The sequence below is a fragment of the Filicampus tigris genome, chromosome 10 (genome assembly GCF_054856515.1).
Source record: "Filicampus tigris isolate MCC_2025a chromosome 10, RoL_Ftig_1.0, whole genome shotgun sequence".
NCBI classification, from domain to species: Eukaryota; Metazoa; Chordata; class Actinopteri; order Syngnathiformes; family Syngnathidae; genus Filicampus; species Filicampus tigris.
Window position 1 is genome coordinate 23066994 of NC_141226.1, and position 23425 is coordinate 23090418.

The 23425-nt window shown below is 42.6% G+C and overlaps 2 protein-coding genes across 6 annotated transcripts in view; both read left to right on the forward strand.

Moving 5' to 3' along the window:
* Positions 1-11575, forward strand: part of LOC147141405 (3',5'-cyclic-AMP phosphodiesterase 4C-like) — a 46584-nt gene extending 35009 nt beyond the window's left edge. For all 5 annotated transcript variants that reach the window (XM_086043435.1, XM_086043434.1, XM_086043433.1 and 2 more), the window contains 14 exons: positions 1228-1272; positions 2203-2239; positions 2489-2562; positions 2657-2709; positions 3002-3114; positions 6453-6546; positions 6699-6868; positions 6957-7055; positions 7925-8089; positions 8201-8300; positions 8395-8549; positions 8638-8760; positions 9114-9296; positions 10547-11575. In XM_086043435.1, coding sequence (XP_085899561.1) covers positions 1228-1272; positions 2203-2239; positions 2489-2562; positions 2657-2709; positions 3002-3114; positions 6453-6546; positions 6699-6868; positions 6957-7055; positions 7925-8089; positions 8201-8300; positions 8395-8549; positions 8638-8760; positions 9114-9296; positions 10547-11020 — 1885 coding nt within the window. In that variant the 3' untranslated portion in view covers positions 11021-11575. The remainder of the gene's footprint in view (positions 1-1227; positions 1273-2202; positions 2240-2488; positions 2563-2656; positions 2710-3001; positions 3115-6452; positions 6547-6698; positions 6869-6956; positions 7056-7924; positions 8090-8200; positions 8301-8394; positions 8550-8637; positions 8761-9113; positions 9297-10546) is intronic.
* A 4138-nt stretch (positions 11576-15713) lies between these two features.
* On the forward strand, positions 15714-23168 carry LOC147141406 (ras-related protein Rab-3A-like). Its single transcript, XM_086043442.1, has 5 exons — positions 15714-15830; positions 17493-17717; positions 18925-19043; positions 19746-19870; positions 20421-23168. Exons 2-5 carry the CDS (start codon positions 17493-17495, stop codon positions 20609-20611), a joined length of 660 nt encoding a protein of 219 aa, XP_085899568.1. The 5' UTR covers positions 15714-15830; the 3' UTR covers positions 20612-23168.
* Positions 23169-23425: the final 257 nt, after the last annotated feature.

Genomic DNA, 23425 nt, shown 5'->3' on the forward strand with positions numbered 1-23425 from the left:
GAGTGAAATGAAAAATCCCAGCCGCTTTGGCAAATAACTTCTTGCGTGTGACGTCATGACTCACTTACGACGTCAGGGGAGTCATTAAAAGACAGTCGCTCAGGGCTCAGGTAATGAACAATCACTTTGGTCGTCACCTGAGCAACCGTGTTGTCATTTTCAACCGACAGCAAGTGGCAAAATGGCGGCCCCCAGAAATGGATTTTGCTGCTTAATTCATATTCCACAATCGCAATATTAGTCAGACTGCCATGTTTAGACTAGTGGAAAATTTTGGACTTGACTTCCTCTTAAGGGACACACCCAAAATACGCATACTACGGTACATACTGTAATTACACTTTAGATACCTGTTTATTTATTTACATTGTCTTCATTATGTTTCATAGAAGAAAGTGCTATTCTACTTCACATAACAAAAGAAATTGCGGTGTACTGTTTGGGGTCCTGCAACCCCATTGGAATTGGCATTCCAATTCATTTCAATTAGGAAAGGTTTTGATTAAATTGAGTCATGGAAAAGTTCAACTTGTGAATCAAGCTATCACTGTGCTGTACATCTGTATAGATGTTCTAAAGATGTGCTGCTCTTTACATTAAGATTCATTAGATAACATTTATTTCCCAAGTCTTTGGATTGGACGGCTAAAATTTCTGCACAGGTCATTTATTCAACGTGTCCTAAAATATCAAAATAAACAAGCTGTATTTCCATTTCAAGAACACAAACAGAAAGAAAAAGGGGCCCTTTTTGTCTCCATGTTTTTTTCCCTGCCCCTCAAACAGTGACAGGTACAATCGAAGCACTTAAAGTAGAAGTCAACCCAAACATATTTTTTTCCAGAATATGTTCTATGCAGGCCCACTAATTAAAACAAGGCAATATGATTCATATGAACTATGAGTAAAGCAGCAAAATGCACCCGTTTTTAGCCATCTCAGGGGGTGGCCATTTTGTCACTTCTGTCGACTGAAGATGACATCACGGCTCACCTGTTTTCTGAAGCCGAGCTATGACTGGTCATTATCTGAGCAGGGTGTGTGATGTCAAAAACAATGACAAAATGGCTCCCGAGATGGCTAAAAGTGGATGCATTTTGCTGCTTAACTTATATTCCACAAATGCAATATTAATCAGAATGTCGTGTTTCGACTAGCGGTGGACTTCCGCTTTAAAACAATGTCGGGCCCCCCCCCTCACCACCTCACGGCTGTCTGTTTTTAAAGGGAAGAAAGCTTGAAGCACTGGGAAGTCAACTGGTTGTCATCTCGGTGAGCCCAACATGATAAAAATTTGAGTCAATCACTGATTTCCGTCCCTTAAACCCTCTCGATCCCGCCTTCCCTGTTAGACAGCTTCTTGGCCGACCCGCTCCCACTCCCCCCACCCCCCTTCCCAAAAGTGACTGAAAGCTTACCTGAATAAAACTCAATTCACCTTTGGTTCCCCTAAACACCATGTTATTTTTTTATTTGTGTGTGCATGGCTTTTTCTTTTTTTTCTTAGCAAAAAGGAACCACATTTTGTTTGTCTTACTTGTATTCCATCCACCCTGTTTTGTTCCCTCACCAACCATCAGCAGTGCATGTACATAAGTAGGTACGTACGTACGTTGTTCTTCATGCTACAGGGTGTCACAGAAATGTACTCGCACATTAAATGATCTTATTTTCTCTAGTTGAATTCACTCGACTTGTATCTACACTCCATGATGTCAATAAACAGCTGCATCAATGGCCAGTCTAAGAGTGAGGCCGTTTTTGGGACACCCTGTATTTTGCACAATGGCATTTGCATTCTTACTAATTTGATGTCAACTGTAAGATCTTATTAATTTGTGCCATTTACATCGAGACCGATACTTTGTACGATGATGTTTATCTTAACAAGATGCTTACTTTTTTTTTTTTTTTTAAAAAACACATACTGATAATAAGGGATAATTATGAATAGATTTTTAAACTTACCAGACACTACATTAGGGACACTTGCTAAATCTAATGAGAACCTATGCAAGAGGTGTATAAAATACACTGATTGCATTTAGCTATTATTTACAACCTAGTTTTGTACATTTTGTGAGTAAACACTGTTCATGATGAAATAAACAGTATACATACAATGAATGTAGCCTCCCTTACTGTCCACTGCGCTGTGTTTTGCATTAATTCGTCTCCTGTTTTGCTCTGCCCCTCACGCAGACACACAGAAGACATGATTGTCACACCATTCGCACAGGTGAGTCCTCGCCAACCTGGAAGATTAAAGCCACGGCGTGCAAAAAAGACAAAAAAACATAACGGGCTCTTGAGTCGCATAGCAGAATTGCTCTTGAGCTGAGTGCCGAGATCAGGGCGACAGATGCGTGACAGGCGTGAAACGATGTCACCAAAACCGCACCAAAGGGGAGAGTAGTGCTCAATGAATCAAGTGGAAAAACAAACGTTCTCTTGAGACGGGTTAACAGTTTGCTCATTTGTTTGGCAGGTGCTGGCCAGCCTGAGGACAGTCCGGAGTAACTTTGCTGTCATAACTGGCCAGCAAGATCGGCCAGCCAGCAAGTAAGTGCTTTTTGGGAAAAAGTCTCTTAACTGTCTTAAGTGACAAGAAAATACGTTGCCATGAACATGTAACTGGAGCGTGTTGTGTCCGCAGGACGCGATCTTCTGGCAGCAACCCGCCATCCATGTGCAATACCAGCCTGGCAGGTGAGTGCTTGTATTCGATTGGCTAGTGGCAGTATCAAGTTTCATCCTTGTTGGGAAAACCACAAGACAGAGAGATGAGCACATTTCAAGTTGACGGGAGCGGCAAATCGTTTTTGATGGCGAATGCTCACGCGCGCTTTGCGTAGTACAATCGTGAGAGCATGGCATTCCATAGACGCGGCAATGCCACACTGTTGTGACGGACAAGCCCATTCGGCGTTATCGCAGTGCATACGTGGATGCTTTGCGGGTGTTGACTGTTTGCCAATTATAACGTCCCAATGTTGAACAGAGGAGCCTCACCAGCAGCTGGCCATAGAGACTCTGGACGAGCTGGACTGGTGTCTGGAACAACTGGAGACCCTGAAAACGCGACACTCTGTCAGCGAAATGGCCTCTAACAAGGTAACCCTACGAGCAACTCATCATTGTGGTGGACAAAGCTGACTTTTCACTCCATCGCCAAATGAAACGATAACAAAAACGATTGGGCGCTAGGGAGGGTTTGCGCTGTGGGGAAAAAAAAAAAAAAAAGCACATTTTTTCAAGAATATGGTCTATGCAAGGCCACTAGTTGAAACAAGGCATTCTGAGAAATATTGCCATTGTGGAATAAGAGTTATAATCCGCCCGTTTTTTGCCATCTCTGAGGGCGGCCATTTTGTCACTTCTGTCACTTGACCGAAAATGACATCAAAACTTGCTCAGGGCTCAGGTAACGCCCAATCACGGCTGACCTGTGATTGGTCGTCGTGAGCAGCTGTGATGTCGTTTTCAGTCAACAGAAGTGACAAAATGGCCGCCCACACAGACGGCTGAAAACGGGTGCATTTTGCTGCTTAACTCTTATTCTCCAAACGCAATATTAACCAAAATTCCGTGTTTCAACGAGTGGGCCTGCTGGGAGCATATTCTTGCCTCTTCAACAAAAGTTGAAATAAAATTCATGAACCTGCACGTTTCGGCCACTTTTAAAGCTTTATCCCGCTTTATATTTGATGTTTATCTTTGTGTATAGCTATGTAATGGCCAAATTGTAGTGATCCGCAGTGTTTTGCAAAGTCCGGGAATGGCATGTGATGTTCACTGTTGCCTCAACAAAGCCATAAGAGCATCCATCAGTGTCGCATGGAAATAGAAGGCGATTTCCTCCATGAATGAATGAGCGGGAGGCTTTCGTGCATGCAAATGGAGACACACCCTTCCCCCCCCACCCCCCACTCGTGTAGAAAAATGTGAATGAGGATGAAACGGCATCCCCTGCATCCATCCTTTCCCCCCCCAACCCCCATGCGTCCCTCTCCCTTCTTCCCCCACCACTTGGTCCGCCTCCCTTTTTCCCCACACCCAAGCTCCAACATTCCCAATCACGTGATGCCACAATTAGACCGCCCACTCAGCGAACACGGGCTCTTCATACTATCACGGATACATACGTTTGCCACGTACTGTATATCGCCTGCCCGCTTACTTACGGCCGACTGCTCACGTGGCGGCGTCCTGGGCTTCTTCCCTCAGTCAATGAGCAGCATCAGTCCGCGGGGGGGGGGCGGGGAAATGCTGACACTAAGTGAGCATTGTTTCTGCATCAATGACAACTTTATCAAAGTGACCCCGAGAAGCGTTTTGTGGAGACCTCAGTTCGTGTGACTGTCATGTGGTTGTCATGTTTTTTTTTTTTTTTTTTTTTTTTAATTGATTTATAGCACTATGAAGACATGTATGTATACTTTTTGTGGCATTTTTGTTTGGTGGTGCGCTGTAAGATTTCTCAAAAGTCACAAATATCGGCGCTGTCCTGTGAAAAACACTTATCTCCAATTTTGGCAACTTTTTTATTTTTCACTTTAATGCGACGTCCGTAACGCGGAAACACCATTCATGTAAAAATAAGGAAATGAAAAAAAAAATTGAGATGAGTGTTTTTCACATGACACCGACAATATACTATGGTGACAATGCATCGGGAAACAGTGTTTCCAAACCTTTATTGAAACACTGTTTATCTCCATTTTTTTTTTTTTTTTTTACATTTTCTTATGTTTCATTTTCTAAAATTAAAAAACTTTCCAAAATATATATATATATATATATATATATATATATATATTATGCTTTCCTGTAGATGATGATGGTCAGTGTCCTCACATTATTATGGTACGTGACGTACTATTTTTATTTTGGGCTTCATGAATGAACTGACCCCCACCCTCCCCTTCCCGCACTTTTTCTCTTTCAATAATTTTCTTCATCTCATCTTCAAACTTGGTGCACATGGTGCATCTCACAACCTCCAGCGCCAACACGCCCGGCCCCTCCCACTTTGTGTCGCTCTCGACCAATGAGAGCGCCGCGGCTCTCCTGGCCTCCGCTGCAGCACTTGCGGGATTGGCAGCTATTCTTAGACCTTTTTTTTGTGAGGGAGGCGTGGATTAGAGTAACTCGTTCTGCCACTGTTTACACACACACACGCGCGCGCACGCGAGAGCAGGCGGCAGGCAGTACCGGAGTAAATGAGGGAGAGTTGGGAAGGAAAGTGGATGACAACATTGCCACAGTGCTTCGAGCTCCTTTTATCTTTCTTGGACCGTCGCTCGTAGTGAGCAAGGCTTTGCCAGGGGCTCGCGGGAGCTTCTGCCTCAGGGATAGAAGTGAAGAGGCACACAGGGCAGTGGCAGACAACGACCACAAAGCTCAGCTCGCACGCTTGATTTCAATTCTCGCGCCCATGCTTGATTTTGCGCTGAAATGCCAGAAGTGGATCCTTTCATCTCGGAGTCGTGGATGTTCGTTCAGGTAAGAGGGCAGGACTGGTGAATAAACTCTTGACGAGAGGGGACTGCTGCTTTCGTAAATAAAGGAGAGATGCTGTTTTCGGGATGTCAGGCTGACTACGGATTCAGCTTCCTCAATTCTTTTAGATTAGCCTCGTATTTCATTGCATATTATGGCGAGCGATAGGCACGAATGTTTTACCGTTTTGCCGCGTGTGTGTGTTCTGTGTTGCTGTTGGCTATTTCATTCTTGTCAACGCTTACACTTTATTGGGTTTCACCTCAAGCAGAGTTTTGACAGTTTGGATAAGTAGTTTTCCTGTGCACCATGGTGAGGAGCAGTTGAATGCAAGAGGGTGATCATTTGCTCACAAAAAGGCTAACTGCGCACTGCCATTCAAAATATCACAAAGTTTTTTCATGAAAGACAGAAAGTGTGATGATCTGGCCTTGATTTACTCACAAATTCACTTACTCATTATGTGAAATCTGGGCCTGTTTAGTTGAACACAAAGTTGATATACTTGCAGGAAAATATGCTCCCCCCCCCAAAAAAATTAAATAATCATTTTCAGACCAATGAAGTGAAATTGGCACACCGGTTGATGTTTCATCCACTCATGACGTAGGATGTGGCGTATCCTGTCGGTAGATGTCTCGCGTGCCCATGTTGTGCCTTTGAGCACGGGGAAGCCCAAAGTTGTCGTCATCAATCATATTTCTACACACCAAATTAGTACGTACTCATTTATGCCAGTGATGTATAGTGACAGCAGAGCAATTCTATTCTCTTCCACTAGATGGCAGAAGGTACAGTTAACCATACAACAGTATTCAGCGAAACCCGATTTCACACAAAGTAAGCTAATATGCGATTCAATTGAGAGCAGCTCGCTATTTGTGAGATTCTTGTTTGGTGATGCGCTGTGAGATTTGGCTGACGGCTTTGCTCTGTCGTGCCGCGTCCAGTTCAAGAGGATGTTGAACCGAGAACTCAGCCAGCTGTCAGAGACCAGCCGCTCAGGGAACCAGGTCTCCGAGTTCATCTCAAGTACCTTCCTAGGTAATTTCCCTCCGCTTTGCATAATCATTTACTTGTCTGAATGCAAAAAAAAAAAAAAGATAATTGTGTCTTTTGGTTATTCAGAATGCGAATAACGCAAATGCGCCGGTTAACTGCGCCACTTGACCTTTTGTCTCGTGTGCATCTGTTAGAGAAGCAGCATGACATGGACATCATGGCTCCCCCCACCAAGGAAGAGAAGAAGAAGCGACCCATGTCCCAGATCAGCGGTGTGAAGAAGCCCACTCACAGCCCCAGCCTCGCAGCCTCCACCATCCCTCGCTTTGGGGTCAACGCCACCCAGGAAGGTCTTCTCGCCAAGGTGCGGCCGACTGCTGTGCTAACGCTGCGATGCTCAAGTTTCTACACTTTGCTTGTTTTTTCCAATCCACGTGTGGGCTTGTGCGCAGGAATTGGAGGATATCAATAGATGGGGAATTGACATCTTTAAGGTCTCCGAGCATTCTGGGAATCGTCCGCTCACGGTCACCATGTACACCATTTTCCAGGTAAGAATTCATCGAATTCAAATCAGCATGTGGTACAAGGCAATTTTCCAAAACACAAAAGCTGCAATTTGGAGGGAAAAAAAAAAAAAAAATTAATTTCGGGATGTTGGTAGGTTTTATTTTTTTATGCACAGCCAATGGAAAAAATTATAAGATCGCTTTGTTTTCTTTAAGTCCTTGTTCATTTCAATGTCTTGTCACTAAAAGTGTGTTTTTGACGCTGAATGCAAAAATGTCTTTTTTCTAGCATGTCAGGTTTTTGTCATATTTTTTCAGGTTTTTTTTTAAGTTTGACTTGTGAAAGCTTGCGCGTCATGGATTTTTACCGTGTGTTGTCATTCAAATCTATGACATTTCAGGAAAACAAAATCAACTTAACCCTTCATTCATAAATATTACCAAATATATTGCTATATTATATATATAGTATTGTTACATTATTATTATTATTATTATTATTATTATTATTATCATTCATTATGAATCAGCGCAAAAAAAGTCCTCTAGAAAAGTTGACTTGCATCTCTGTTAAAAAAAAATTGTAAAAAATGTGTTGACCCGTTTTATTGTTGTAAACGGACTTACTGACTTTACGCGACACTTGTTTGGCAGAATTTTATGAAGCGGTCGCGTGAATGCTTAAAAGACTGCAAAGTCAAGGTGTGTAGTAAGATAACCACTCTTAATTGAAATGTTTTTTTTAAATACACAGAAAGAGAGAAAATAGTCGCATATGAAATCACAATTGCGATATTGAGGGGGGGAGAAAAAAATGCATTTGAATTGTTTTTCAATGTCAGTCAGCGCCGCTCGACGTTGCGTTGTTTGTAAAAAAAAAAAACGAAATTGTCCCTGGCCTTCTGTCTCAGGAACGCGACCTGCTCAAGTCTTTCAAGATTCCCGTAGACACTTTCATTACCTTCATGATGACTTTGGAGGATCACTACCACGCAGACGTGGCCTATCACAACAACATCCACGCCGCCGACGTCGCCCAGTCCACACACGTGCTACTCTCCACCCCCGCGCTAGAGGTAGACGGGCGCCGTGCCAAAACGGGGGCGCATTACCAAGAAACAACAACCATCGGTGGCCTTGAAATGGATCGTGTCCCTCGTTGTGTGTGTGTGTGTGTGTTGCTGAAGGCCGTGTTCACCGATCTGGAGATCCTCGCCGCTCTTTTTGCCAGCGCCATCCATGATGTGGATCACCCCGGAGTCTCCAATCAGTTTCTCATCAACACAAGTGAGTTTGCCACACGAAAGCTCCGCAAGCGACGTTGCGTGTCGCACGAACACCACGTTGGAGTCGTCAAACGCTCCCCCCCCCCCCCTCTCAGATTCCGAGCTTGCCCTGATGTACAACGACGCGTCCGTGTTGGAGAATCACCACCTGGCTGTCGGCTTTAAGCTTCTGCAAGAGGACAACTGCGACATCTTTCAAAACCTCAGCAAGAAACAGAGACACTCGCTACGCAAATTAGTCATTGACATGGTGAGTTTATTTGAGCCGGTGGCATCTTAATTGTCTTCAAATGAGAACGTGTGACAACATTGGCGCGCGGTGGCGGTTGCCCTAACAGGTGCTAGCCACTGATATGTCCAAACACATGAACCTGCTGGCGGACCTCAAAACCATGGTCGAGACCAAGAAGGTCACCAGTTTAGGTGTCCTGCTGCTCGACAATTACTCGGACCGCATTCAGGTGAGGGAAAAAAAGATTTTTTTGTTTTTCTTGAAAACAAAGATGAATTTATTCTAATAAATCTTTGCTCTAGGAAGTCTCGATTTATCAAAAGATTGTCTTTTTTTTTTCTTAAGGATAATTCTAATAACTCTTTGCTCTAAGAAGTCTCGATTTATCAAAACATTGTCTTTTTTTTTTTTCCCTTAAAAATAAGCAACTTTTTCATTCCTTTGGCGTTTCATGTTGTCCTGTCGTAACGTTTGATTGCCATTCGGATTATCTGAGGGTCCGTTTCTCCCGTCGGGCCAAAATGTTTTTTAGGGCCCTTGCTTCCATTCGACACTTGAATGATGCCGAGTGTGTCGCTGCAGGTCCTTCAGAACATGGTGCACTGTGCAGACCTGAGTAACCCCACCAAGTCACTCGAGTTGTACCGGCAGTGGACCGATCGGATCATGGTGGAGTTTTTCACCCAAGGCGACAGGGAGCGGGACAAGGGCATGGAGATCAGCCCCATGTGTGACAAACACAATGCCTCCATTGAGAAGACACAGGTAAAGTCCCGTTGGTGATATGGCCGCCGTAGACCAATTCATAAAATCCGTGTGGGAGAAAAGTGAGCGACCTGAACTCAAATGATGACAAAAATTTGTGTTTTTTTTTTTTTTTTTTTTTTTTTTTCCCCCCCCAAGTCACCTAATCAGCCAGTCCCTCAATAGTCATGTGTCTGAATTTCCATTTTTCAATCAGCCCAGCTTGTGAAATGAGGCTTCATGCTGGTGTGGCTGTTTTAGAGTGCCTCGTTGTCGAAATGAATAGAAGCTCCGTGACGAGCCAGTGTGGTATATTCTAGCTACTGTATTTTCGCAGCCCGAACATGCTTTCTGTGAGAAAGATGCTGAAGTGGCATCCATTTTTCTAGGTTGTAGAAGCGCGATTTGATTAGCGGTCGATTTTGAAGCCTCACGTTGTATACTCGGCTCTTTTTTTTTTTTTAATCGTTCAAATTTGGCAAGGATGTTGATAAAACTCTTTTCGGCGTGCGTCAAATTTACAAAAAATATTGTCACGTTACACAGACTTTGCATTCTTTGCATTTTCATGGGTCAAAAATAAACCAATTTGAGTCAAAAGGGGACCGATCCACTATTTGGCTCAATGTTTAATCGTTTTGAAATTTATTTGCCCCGATTAATTGATTAATTGATTCGATTCATCGAAAAATTGAGTTCATTAAATTCATCTAGAAAATGTCTTGAAACTTTTTTTCATTCCAGATGCATAGCGCATTTTGAACGTGTAGGGATCAAATGATGCTTTTGCGCCAAACGTCATTGCATGTTGCGTTTGTGGATGGCTGCAGAACCACACTAGCGCATCGAGACAAGCATGGTAGCAATTTTTAAAAAAAAATCAAAATGAACTGAAAATCAAAAATCTAATCGTTACATTCAATCAGTCAATATACTCTCAACCTTTTCAGTTGTTTTGCATTAAACAGCCCCAAAAATGGGGTCATTTTGTCCGAGTTTGGTCAAATTGACCCAAGTAGCAGGTCAGTCCCTTTTTGAACCCAATTATTTTTAGACTCATTCCGTCCCAAAGTACCTCACATAAGTTCATCGTTTCGACTGATCCAAACTAAAATCATCGTGTACCCCTGGTATGGCAATTGCTCCGCCTCGGTCAAGCGGGCATTGAGCGGTTTGTTTACTAGTGGTGCCAAAATTCCATCATATTGAAAACGTCTATAAAAAGGCAAAGCGTGCGAGGGATCCCGCTCATCTGGCGTTTTATATTTCAGGTGGGTTTCATCGATTACATCGTCCACCCTCTTTGGGAAACGTGGGCTGACCTCGTTCACCCCGATGCGCAAGAGATCCTCGACACCTTGGAGGATAACCGAGAGTGGTACCAGAGCATGATCCCCCGCAGTCCCTCACCGAATCCCGAAGGCCCGGAAGAAGGCGGCGTCGCTGGAGAAGCTGCGGGCTTCTGCGCGGGCACGGCATCCATCGACAAGTTCCAGTTCGAGCTGACCTTGGAGGAGGAAGAGGGAGAATCGGAATCGGAGAGCCTGCCTGAGGAAGAGGGAGGTCACAGAGAGACCGACGCATCCACAACGGATTCTGGCAGAGGATTGGATGCCGTATCTGCTCGGCCGCTCCCTAAAAGCATCGCCGCCGATGCAACCAGGACGTCTTCGGCACACTCCGATAAAGACACGGCAGCAGAAAGTGGGACGGACACGGGATCGGATATCCGACTCGACACATAGCAGCCATCCCAAGTTCCTTTCGCCCCTTTTTTTTTTTTTTTTTTTTTGGGGGGGGGGATGTTTATTTTTCATCTTGATTTCAGTGCCTCATCCGCTGTCACTCCGCTTCCCCTGGCCCACACACAAGTTCAACCTTGGTTTGCGCAGGCGCTGTGACAGCCAGCCTCGGCATGAGGAGCACTTGGGTGCAGCTGTGAAGGAGGTCTGCAAGTTGAAGCAGACGATTGCACTAAAGACAGAGAGCGAGACGGAGTCCAATAGAGGACCCGAATCCGTGTTTTCTGACAGGCAGTTTCTGCTCCGTCAGTCAGACGCACTGGATAATCCGCAGAGACGATGTGACAAGAAATACCAGTCAGATTAGGTTCCACCACTAATGAATTGTCTTCCTCTTTTTTGAGTGTTTTTTTTTTATTTTATTTTTTTTAAAGATGGTGAGGAAGTGGCGAATGGCATGAAAAACACAAATCACGTCAGCTTGATTAGATATTCAACTTGAACTTGGCTGAGGATACTTGAAGAGGTTTTGTGACAAACCACGGGGGGGGGGGGGGGGGGGGGGGGTCTGTTTTGCAAGACATTTTGCCAAACTAGTCATTCAACAGTGTTGTCAAACTGCTGCAAGATCGTCGGAGCCTGAAAACGTAGCAGACATTTTGAGTGACTCCTGTCAGCCATTGGAAGAAGAATATGACTAGAATGAATGACATGTCAAACAGCACCGACTTTTTTTTTTTTCCACATTGTCCGCCGCGTCCAGCTTCTTACCTCTATTTGCGTATCCTTCGGTTGCGGGCGATGCATTTGGTACATGAGCCTTGAGTGACTTATCGTCACTGTCACGTGAAAAACACTTATCTCCATTTTTTTTTTCCATTTTGTTTATTTTTACCCAAATCACGTTTCTGCGTTACAGACATCGCATTAAAGTGAAAATTTCAAAAGTTTCCAAAATTGGAGATAAGTGTTTTTCACAGGACAGCGGCTAATCCACCGCTTAATAGCGCCACCGTCACGATACCAAAACGCAATATTACTACCACGTACATCATCTGGACAAGTTAAGAATTTATTTATATAATGACAAAAATATGAAAAAAAATGATCAAATGCTCCATAGTCACCAGAGATGCTGATTATTTAACACACTCGCGATTGCAGCTCGCCAAAGTTGACTGAACACGTTTTGGACGGACAAATTCTGACATCATCTGGGGACAGTTGACTGGCCTCGGGAAGATGAATTTGATATCTGATTGGTTAAAGAAAGAATTACATTGCTAATACAGTATAAGACGCGTAGGCCTACATTTCCGATTCGGAAGGCCCTGGGCAGATTAGGTTGTTATACACTGTAAAAAAAAAAAAAAAAAAACTTTTGGGGGCTAAAACATTAATTTTTAAAGTTGGAACTTTAAAATCTAATTTATTTACATTTGTGGCAACAATTATCACAACAAAGCAAGCAAGTTGCTTGCGCCAAAACAATTTGATGAGTTGTTTTTATTTATATCTTTAAATTGGGGGACAATCCAGCAGTTCTGTAAAGTCTTATTTCTTTGTTTTTAAGTGCGGGAAAGCCAATTTTCCTGACAGCAAAACTTCAAATATTTTGTTAAATTGCCCAACTTTAGGTTGTTTTTTTTTTTTCCTTTTTTTTTTATACAGCGTTAGCAACACAAAGAGGCTAAAATGTGATTGGACAAAAAACTAACATGCACATACACCCTGGAAAGTACAGCAAAGAGAAACGCGACAACAAACAAATATTACAATTTAGTTTGTAAATGTACGGCGGTTTTAGGCTAACAGACAAGGCCTGGCTGGCCTTGACATCACACCACTGGTCTCCTTGAAAATCCGAAGAAATCAAAGTGTGTCAACACATCCAGGAAATAACAGCCACGTAAATGTGGTCTGTGTACATGGTGCCCCCTAGTGTTGAAAAGTAGTCCTTAATCTCTGGTATGAAATTAGTATTTGCATGGCCTGCAATGGTAAATCCTTTTAAAATGGGTTCCACTGTCACCCCGCATGCCCCCCCCCCCCAAAAAAAAATATCAGACAGGTTTCTGCTTTGTTACTATTTCAACTTTGTTTTGTTTTTATTCGAAGTCACCTGTCTGCATCGTTGACATAGCCGCCACCCATTTGATCGGTTTGCCTTCAAGTTAAAGCACTTTAGAGTTTTTTCTTTTTGTTATTTTCTCATGACTCGTAGCCCCCCCCCTATTTGTGTTTTGGAAGGGCTTTGATTCAAACCACGAGCACATGGAGGCTTTTGACTGAAATGCTACCCGCGCAGCCTAAAACGCTTCATTCTATCGGCCACGGTCACTCTCGTGACTTTGAGAGCAACGGTGCGTTTATATACTAAATTAGTCATCTTTGTAACGATAAAAACAAAACAAGTGAGGCCCCCTCCACCACCACCACCACCCCCACCCCCACCCCCGTTAATCAATATTTTGCTCTTCATCACATAAGTCAATGACAAAACAAGTGCCAGGCAAGCATGACACATCCCGTACTGTAGTTTCCATTTTGCCACAGGCTACTTTCCACCAGCGCCAAACTGATGAAGTTGGTTGATTGTAGCACCTCGTGTGCCAATCTGACCCCAGTGTCTCCTATTCAAACTGTAACTGATAATGTCTTAAAGCGGTGATGTCTTTTTCTATGTGAGAGTGAATGACTGGGTGGACTTTTTTTTGTTTTGTTTTTGAAGATGTATTTGCTAATAAAAACCAAAGCACTTTGTATAGTACAATTTACAATTGTGTACCTCCATGATATGTATAATGTGACTGGTTGGTAGTTGAGTGGAATTTCCGGGCTACGCCACTACAGCTGTCAGAGATTGGACTTTGGGACGGAAGACTTTCTTTTTTTTTTTTTTTTTTTTTTTTTTTTTTCTGTATTTGATGCACAACTTTGACGACAAAATATGAACAGTATAAAGACCACAAAAGCGTTTTTGTTAGAGCACAAATCACTCCTGTTCAATGTGTCAATTCTTCATGGTTCTTTTCTCTTGTTTCTTAAGCCTTATTTTCTCACCTGGGACTTTTCCTTCATTTTTTTCTGGCCATAGTACTCACCGACATTCTGGAGGAAAACATGTGCAATGCTTTCTGCCACCAGTGACAGCACAACAAAGACAGACCGACACTACAGGATGCCTTGAAAAACTAAGGTCTATCGAAATAGCTTCGTAACCAGCACAACATGCACGAGGATTCTGTGTGTGTTTTTATTCTTGTACATTTCCCTCACATTGCTCCATGTACAGTTTATTTATTATTTCCATATTGGCTATGAGACACAATGGAAAAGTAGATTTTATTAGTGCAAGGTTTAGTTCTCATTTGTAGTATGATGTTACTTACAGGATAGGTTTCAAATGTTACTCTGCTTTTTTTTTTTTTTTTTTTTTTTTTCCCTCCTCCACTGTTGATGTCTGCGGATTACACGCACACAAGCGTCATTACTCATTTTCATGTTTTGTTGGTATGAAAATAGCCAGTTGGCAGTTTTATGCTGCGGTTTTCCGAAGCATTTCCCCTCTGCTGTCTTCCTCTGTTGTCATGACACACTAACAAACTAATATTGTTCATCCGCAGTGAAGATTATGGTCCAAAATGGTCACGTTGAATGAGAATCTGTTCTTCTTGATGATGTATGGGTTAGGAACGATTACCACAGCTTTGACAATCTCTCTGTTGTTTTAACTGCGGGTGTTTGTGCCCTCCTTCCAACTATAACTGTATGCCTTGCCAATAAAAGAAAAACATTTCACTCTTCGTGTATTCTCTGATTGTTTTTAGGGAAAACATGAGAATTATATTACTTCCCCTACACGCTGAAAAAACACCACCTTAATCTAACGCAGGGAATCAAGATTCAAAGCAGTAATATGAACAGTAGTGAAACATATTTCGCTGTGGAAGGACGTTTTTACTTTGTAGCATATATTAAACTATATAATATAGATAATACATTAATTACCATTAAAGGATGGCACAATATAGCTGAACAAGAATCCAGCATTAAGTGCAAAAACTCATTTTGTACATTTTTTTTTATGTATAAAATTCAACTCCCTCAAAATGTTTAGATTATTGAGGTACTATGTCCAGAATACCATTCAAATCCACAAATACATATTAGGCCTACCCACGTTGTAGTATAGGGCAGTATTAGACCCAGTGTGAGCGCAACTAAGACATGTCTGTCATCTAGTGGTGAATGGTAATATAACAATTTAAAACTACAGTCAACCCCTGCATATTAGCAGATTTTTTTTCTTTCTTTCTTCCATATTGTTATTTTTATTATTTTCTAAAATTATTTTTCATTGATTTTCCCCGAGTACCTCACGTCCATCCCTGACCCCACCCAATCCCGTTTTTGGTGGAAAAAGTACAAGTTTATCAGTGTTTATTGATAACATTTTGGAGGTTGCAAAAAAAAAAATCAAAATAAATAAATAAATTAATAATAATAATAATAATAATTGACCGTTGCCCATTCCTGGTGGACAGTTTTAATTTAGCCCACTATAAAACATTATTTCAAAGTTTATTTTCCATCTGTTGTCATCTGTTGTCTCATGCTGACTGTCTCGCTTTTGCATGCCCTCGTGTTTGATTGGTGCACGCTCCTGTCAATCATTCTTACATTCCTTTGGCCACACCCACCTGGGCCCGGCCTGTCAATCAAGAGGCGCACGCACTACTGCAGGTGCAAAGCTGGGCAGGCTCCGGGCTAACTACTGCAGTGAAGCCGATAATAAAGCAAGAATTTCACGGTAAATCATTCGATTATGTTACCACCTTACCCTGTCTGTATTTGAACTAGCGCTTATACTTTATCGAATGCCGGCGTGTCTGTGTCGACTGATTTTTATAGCCGTAAATAAGGAAGAGTAACCTTCATTTGACATAGCTGAGGATGCTTAGCTAGCGCCTCCTGTCACTGAGAAATGGCAACAACGAAGCTGTGTGTTATTATATCTCATATAGCGACGTGGTTAATATAACTCGCTCGCTCACATTTTTATTCCTTCTGGTGTGTGTCGTTTCACAGAACACATTCCCCCCCCCCCCACTCTGCCTCCCCCCCCACCCGCCCCGGCGGATCGTTTTACTAGCCTGCTAACGTTGGATAAGCACCGATGTGAAAAGTCTCTAAAAATGTTCGAAATGTGTTCGGTCAGTTTTGTCGAGTTTTAACTTTTCTTATATATTTTTTTATTTTCATGTTTTTACCTCGCTTTTCTTTGGGGCTATGACCAAGTGAGATAAGGGGGTCTAGTCAACCATATGGTTGTCCGTGTTTGGTTATAGCCCAGCCTCCCTTGGAGCTTGCTCGTTTCCAGTCAGCCAGTTTATCTGATGCTTAGTCTTGCTAAGCCCCGCTACTTCCGTTTTGTCATCTTGCAATGTTGGACGTGATGCACTGCTTATTCGGATGGGTTCTAGGGAGCACACCTTAAACTGTGCATGAATGTTTTTAGCTGCTCTGTTCGGCTTCTTAGTCGTGCAGTATGTTGCGTCTGTATGTCTTTTTATGGCGAAGAGTTTTGTTGTGCAACAGGAAGTTGATATATAAGGTGAACCCTCTTTTATTCGTATATTCACCTATTCGCCTTGTCGCGGTGGTCCCCTGAATATTTGGGAGTTACTTGTTGCAAATTCACCTATTTGCAGCTGGATTTTGGATCCCATCGACCGTTGGTCGCTGAAAATCAAGGTGAATAAAGCTTATGGTGCATTTTATGTTCACCCTAAATTTCAACCGAAAGCCAAATATGCCCTGACCTCTTTGTGAGCTGTGTATATGAGGGGCAGTCAAAAGGTAATGAGCTCAATTTAATCTAGCCTACCAACTGAAATATTTTCTGGAATTTCACTGTTTGTTGTTTGGATACTTGTTTACAGGTTTATTTAAAAAGAAAACATTCCTCTCAGCCATTTTGGAAACAATGCCACTGGTTGATGCCTGTCAAAAGCAGAGATCTGTAATTGAATTTCTTGCATTGGAAGGGGCAAGAAAAAAGAAAACTCTCCGCCAAGCCTGCTCCACCTTTTAAAGCCAGACACACTCAAAGTCACAAAGATTTTAGTGTGGGACATGAGAATGGCAACACCTTGCATGCGCATTGTCTTGTTGTCACCACATTGAGTCTCATTGGAGTGCCACGGTGTGTTTCTCCATGTAACCCCCTGAGAGTTTCCAACTAATCTTATAGTGTAACACATCAGATCACTTCCGTTTTTGGCTGTTTAACTTGCAACCCTCAAGAAGAAAGAACTTCACTTCACCTGCGCTGGTCCGCATCTGTTATTAATTTTATTGAAATTGACTCCCAAAAATTGAATGTAGTGATCCACCCTTTGTACATAACATGCTGTTTTCTCAAGCAACTCCCAAATCACTGTGTTTTTTTTTTTTTTTATTCCCTGGCTAGATGGCGTCTGCAAATGCCACATACGGACAAAAGGAGTCCTCCGACCAGAACTTTGACTACATGTTTAAAATCCTGATCATCGGCAACAGCAGCGTGGGCAAGACGTCCTTCCTCTTCCGCTATGCAGACGACTCGTTCACGCCAGCCTTCGTCAGCACGGTGGGCATCGACTTCAAGGTCAAGACCATCTACAGGAACGACAAGAGGATAAAGCTGCAGATCTGGGTGAGGGCCTCAAAGTCTTTTAGGTGTCTGTTTTTTATTTTTGGTTTTGTTTTCTCCCCCTCACATTGTGTGACACTTTTTCAGTGAGTCATTTGCATGCATTTTGTTTAAAATGATCGTTGAACATTGTCTTGAACCATTTCATTGACATGGGAGTCCTCGTATTTTTCATTCAGTCAAATGTTTGTGTGCACCGATGAGCTCCCTGTCATCCAGTGCCGTGTTCTCCCTAAACAGTCGGAACTAACTCCTGAGTCGTTTTTTTTTGTTTTGTTTTGTTTTCTCTACAGCCATTATTTTTAACACTCAACAGGCCAAGCCCCGCCTTTTTAAAGCCATACGCACTCAAAGCCACACGTACTACAGTGGAAGATGAGGATGCCGACCCCCAAGTGAACAAAAATAATACCTGTGCTTCACATGCACAATATTGCTTAATATTGCAAAATCAATATTTATTTATTTAACATTGACTTATTTAGGTAAGACAATTGAGGACACGTTCTCATTTGCAATGTTGACCTGGCTGCAGAGTAAAACAAACAATGGAAAATAAAACAAAAAAAAAAAAGGATGCAAAAAAACAAACCAAAAGTAAAACTACTTTTTGTATCAAATCAATCGATGGGGTAATCGGTAGAATGTTTGTGTTCTAAAAATACCCAATAGCTGCATCCCTACCTTAAAGTGGAAGTCAACGCAAACATTTTTTTTTTCAAGAATATGTTCTACGCAGGCACACTTGTTGAACCAAGAAATTCTGATGAATATTGCGTTTGTGGAATAAGTCTTAGTCCACTCGTTTTTAGCTATCTGCGGGGGCGGCCATTTTGTCCTCTGTCGACTGCAAATGACATCACAACTGCTCACGACGACCAATCACGGCTCAGATTCAGAAAACCGTTCAGCCGTGATTGGTCGCTGTGAGCAGTTGTGATGTCATTTTCAGTCGACAGAAGACACAAAATGGCCGCCCCCGGAGATGGCTAAAAAACGAGTGGATTAACACTTATTCCACAAACGCAATATTGATCAGAATGCCCTGTTTCAACTAGTGGGCCTGCTGGGAACATATTCTTGAAAAAAAATATGTTTGGGTTGACTTGCGCTTTGAGGTTTCAGTTTTCAGGATGTCAAGAGTTGTACGCCTCCGAATTTTATATGCAGGGAAAAAAAAACCCCTGTTGTTTGCTGTGTGTTGATACAGGACACGGCCGGCCAAGAGCGCTACAGGACCATCACTACCGCCTATTACAGAGGAGCCATGGGCTTCATCCTCATGTATGACATCACCAATGAGGAGTCTTTTAACGCTGTACAAGACTGGTGAGCGGACACGTGTGCATCATGTGTTGGGTTTTTTTTTCGGTTTTTTTTAAACTCCTGTTGCTAAGCACCCCTCTTTCAGGTGTTTACTTTGGTTATCTAATACCTGATTACTCGTGACAAGACCGAAAAATGCCTTTACAACACTATGCAAATACTGCGCAAAGATAATCATGGAAAGCAGTGAATTGAGTAGACTGGACTGGTTTTATTTTAACATTCATCGCCTTCTCCGCCAAACAAGTTAAATATTTGTTTGAAACCTGTCTGGAGTGTTGTCGACACGTCGCATACGCAATGTGACGTTAGCTAGGCAAACAAATCGATCGAGCGTAATCATGGCTTCTGCATTTAGAAAATCATCTGGGTGAAGGTTTAACGTGCGGACGACATTTTTAAAACAATGCCTCATTTATTTCAGTGTTGAGATGCCGTCAAAATGACACCATTTTGTGATGTAATTGTAAAACCAACATCAATGCTTAAAACTGAAGCCATTTTCTAATATTGGCATTTAACTCATTCGCTGCCATTGACCTATTTATTTGTCTTTTCGCAGCCCAGCCGTTCAATCCCAGGAACTCATCTATATTTTTTTTCTTTTTTTTTTTTTTTTCAAACGTTAGGGTAGAACAAGGTGTGAAAATGTCAATGAGTTAAAAATCCCAAGCGCAGTTGAAGTAAATGATTGTGCCTCGGCAGGTCCACTCAAATCAAGACCTACTCGTGGGACAATGCTCAGGTGCTCCTGGTGGGGAACAAGGTTGATATGGAAGATGAACGCGTGGTGGCCACAGAGAGGGGCCGGCAACTCTCAGAACAGCTCGGTAAGTCAAGGCGTCTATGTTTAACTTGCACAAATCAGTCGACTTTCCCCACACTTCTCTTTAACCCATTTAGGCCGGGAGCGCATTACCACGTTTCTACCACTAGAGCAAGGAGCGCTGTTGCGTATTCCTACCTTTACAGCCGGGAAAGCGTCTTTATACGCGCGATGGTGCCGTGAGCCCTCGTAGGATGTTCCGGAATTTTTTTTTCGAGCAGGAATGGCGGATGCAGACGACCGCGGGAGCTCTGAAACAAGTCACGTTAGTGATTTAGACGACGCGCTTGTGGACTTTGAACCAGTAGAACCGGTCGATCGCGATATATGCTGAAGACGTATGCTTGTCGACGGTAACGATATCGACGGCTTTGAAACAGAGAGGAGGATGGTAATTGCCACTCGATTTTTGAAAATTAAAAACAGTGCTTACCTTGCACTGATACTTTATTTTTCCATCTTGGATTGAAATGGTAAATAATAATAATAATAATGAACTGGGATGCCGCGAAGCGCCCACTGACGTCGCTCCGCCGCCCTCTGTTGGCCGACAGGTTTCGAGCACTTTGAAGCCAGCGCCAAAGACAACATCAACGTGAAGCAGACCTTCGAGAGGCTGGTGGACATCATCTGCGAGAGGATGTCCGACAATCTGGACAACAGCGACCCCGCCGTCACCGGATCCAAACAAGGCCCGCAGCTCACCGAGCAGCCGCAGAGGTCCCATCAGGACTGTGCTTGCTAAACACAGCACGCGCGCCACGCGCGTATACACGCACTACATCCGCTGTCCGGGAACCCATACGCAGTACCTTGTTTTAATTTCTCCATATCAGTTGATGTCACGTAAACCTGCACAGAACGATTGCACACGGACAGACACGCGCACGCGCACACAGGAGCCGACTGCTGGTGAGGTCATCCGCCCGACTTCCTCATCATAAGCAGTCGATTCCCAAAGATTTGCTCTTTTCAGTCTATATCATCCTCGCAGCATAGTGCTAATTGAGTCACGGGCTGAGCGCTCTTCAGCATGCAAACATTTCCATGCTGCACCCCCCGCCTCCCCCCCCCCCCCCCCCCCATACATGTAGCTACTGCACACACACGCAATACGAGAGCCAGCCCTCATTGTTGTCTGTAATTTGGTCCTGCAATTCACATTCACACCTCCAGTCCAAATGAATACAAAACATTTGACGTGTTGTAGCCATACTCCCGTTGAGCAGAGTTGAGAGGTATTCATTGGTCCAAGTGTTTGTACGATCATGACGCTTTGCGACGGAAACGTGTATTTAAATGAAGATGCATTGAATCCTGTTTGTCAAACGTCATCGTTTAAGATTTGTGTTGCGCCTTGCAAGCTATTTAACTTAAAAAGGGGCTGGGGAAACATTACTTGTGATTTGAAGTGGACAGCTGCATCGGTTTGGTTTTCGGTGCTGCAAGCCCCTTAGTGCTGACCTGCTTAGTGTCGTAGAATTTTTTAAAGATGTTATTTTTGGAAAGTTTTAACACAGAAGGCATGGGCCGGTATCGGATTCTGATGGCGTAGTAACCGTGAGCATAAAAAAAATTGCAGGATCGCGGAGTTGCAATTACAGCCCTGAAATGTATTATTTTGAAATGTTTTGTTTTTCTATTGGTAGATGTCAAAATAAAAGAAAAGGATTGAAATTTTTCTAAATAAAATCAAAATGTAGTACAACAGTAAAAGTACTTGTTTCTCAGAACAGCAGAAGGGGGAGGGGTCGAGTCACTTTGCCTGCACTTCAACTGACAAAAAAAATATATATCTATATATATATACATATATATCGTCCTGCTCATGGGAACTTTGTGCTGTTTTGAAACCGTGACTTTTTCAAACCATGGTATACCTTGAAATCTGTAGCCGGCCCATGCTTAGTACATAGTAAGGATATAGTCCTCACATAAAATTATGGAAATTTGGGCTTCCTGGGTAAAATTTCACAGTGAAATTGCATGAAGGCCTTAACGTAACTTGTCTAACCTTTTAAAAGGAGCTGTTGAAAGTTTCATGACATTTTGCACAACTTGCAGTTCTCCAACTCCCAACGGGATGTCGACTTGTAAGCCTTTCTGTGACACTTCCAGTCTTTCGACCTGCTGATGACACTCGGAAACTCTGCGAGGCTTCATCAGCAGCTCACAACAGAGAGAGAAACTGGAAGTGGACATTGTTGGAAATCTCCCGAAAGCCCAATAACCACAACTTATTTGTCAGTAGTGTATAAATGTCCAGCAAGTCACCAGCTGTGCATTTCAAGATGCATACAAACAGAAGCAAGCTATTCTACATCTTAAACGATTTCTAATGGATTCCTTCCTGTGCTTTAGTGTTCATGTCGTCGCGGTTGCTGGTTGACTGGATCGTTATCGGTTGTGACATCTGATGTCAGGAGTTAAAAGATTTGGTGTGTTTATATTTGGTTTCTTCTTTCACTATGGATCTGCCAGCACCATCGGCTCCCACTAAGTCTTTATTTTGGGATGGGAACACTATATATATATATATATATAATTTTTTTTTTTTTAGCATGTTCAATGATGAAACTTGAAGTTGGTTTGCTCGTGTGGATTCACTGATGTGCTGTGGCATGGAGGATATGGTGACACTTTTATTATACTTTTGTATTATTTATAACTATTTATTTTGAATGTGTTTTAATCCGCATCTCCTTTGTAACCCTCCTAGATGTTTCTTTTCTCTTTCCTCCCCCCCCTGAAACATGTCGCTGTTTACAACCTCAAGAGGAGAGTAAAACATTCCAGGCGTTCGGTGGGAAGCTTATTTGTCTTTTCCATATCAGTTATGTAACTTACACATGCCAGTGTAACAGCAGACTGTTCTCACAGAGCAATAAGAGGTCGTGTTTTATCTCCTCCACGCCCAAATATCAGCAACAGGAGCCTGCTGATGGTTTTCACACGCGTCCTAAAATGCTAAAATGCTAGCGTGAGCACAGTTTGCACCAAGCTCGAAAGAGGAATCCAATTAAAAGTACAGTTTGTTTTGTTGTGGCATACCTGTCAGAATCTCTTTAAAAAAAAAAAAAAAAAACACTCAACTGAATACAATTGAACCTGAAATCCAAGTCCCAGTTTTTATTTTTGCTATGGCTATAAATGTGCATATGACTCGAGAACACCCTCCCTGTCATCACTTGTAAATAGCTGTTTTCTGCCCGTCTGGTATTAGTTGCGTGAGTCGTGCTGTAATTTTGTGATGACAGATTTGCTCAAATAAATGATCAATAAATAAATGCTAGCAGCTGAAAGTTGTTGGAGTGCTATAATTACTCCCAAATGTTTGTATTGTAGTACTGTACTGTAATTCAATCAATGCGTGTCTGTGATGTGGACTGCTTGTTCATCTAAAAGCCAACAGAGGGCGGTATAATACACTGTAGTCATTTAGCAATTTCCACAGTTTGAACCTTGTTGCTGGGTGGGGGCTCTTTTTCCTACCGAGCCCATTTCAGTTTTTATAAAGTCCCCTGATGGCCATTTTTTTTTTTTACATTTATGAAAATTC

Coding starts and splice junctions, on each gene's coding strand:
- LOC147141406 (XM_086043442.1), top strand. CDS start 17,493: ATGGCGTCTGCAAATGCCACATACGGACAAAAGGAGTCCTCCGACCAG. Junction 17,718..18,924: donor GGATAAAGCTGCAGATCTGG/GTGAGGGCCTCA, acceptor GTGTTGATACAG/GACACGGCCGGCCAAGAGCG. Junction 19,044..19,745: donor TTTAACGCTGTACAAGACTG/GTGAGCGGACAC, acceptor GTGCCTCGGCAG/GTCCACTCAAATCAAGACCT.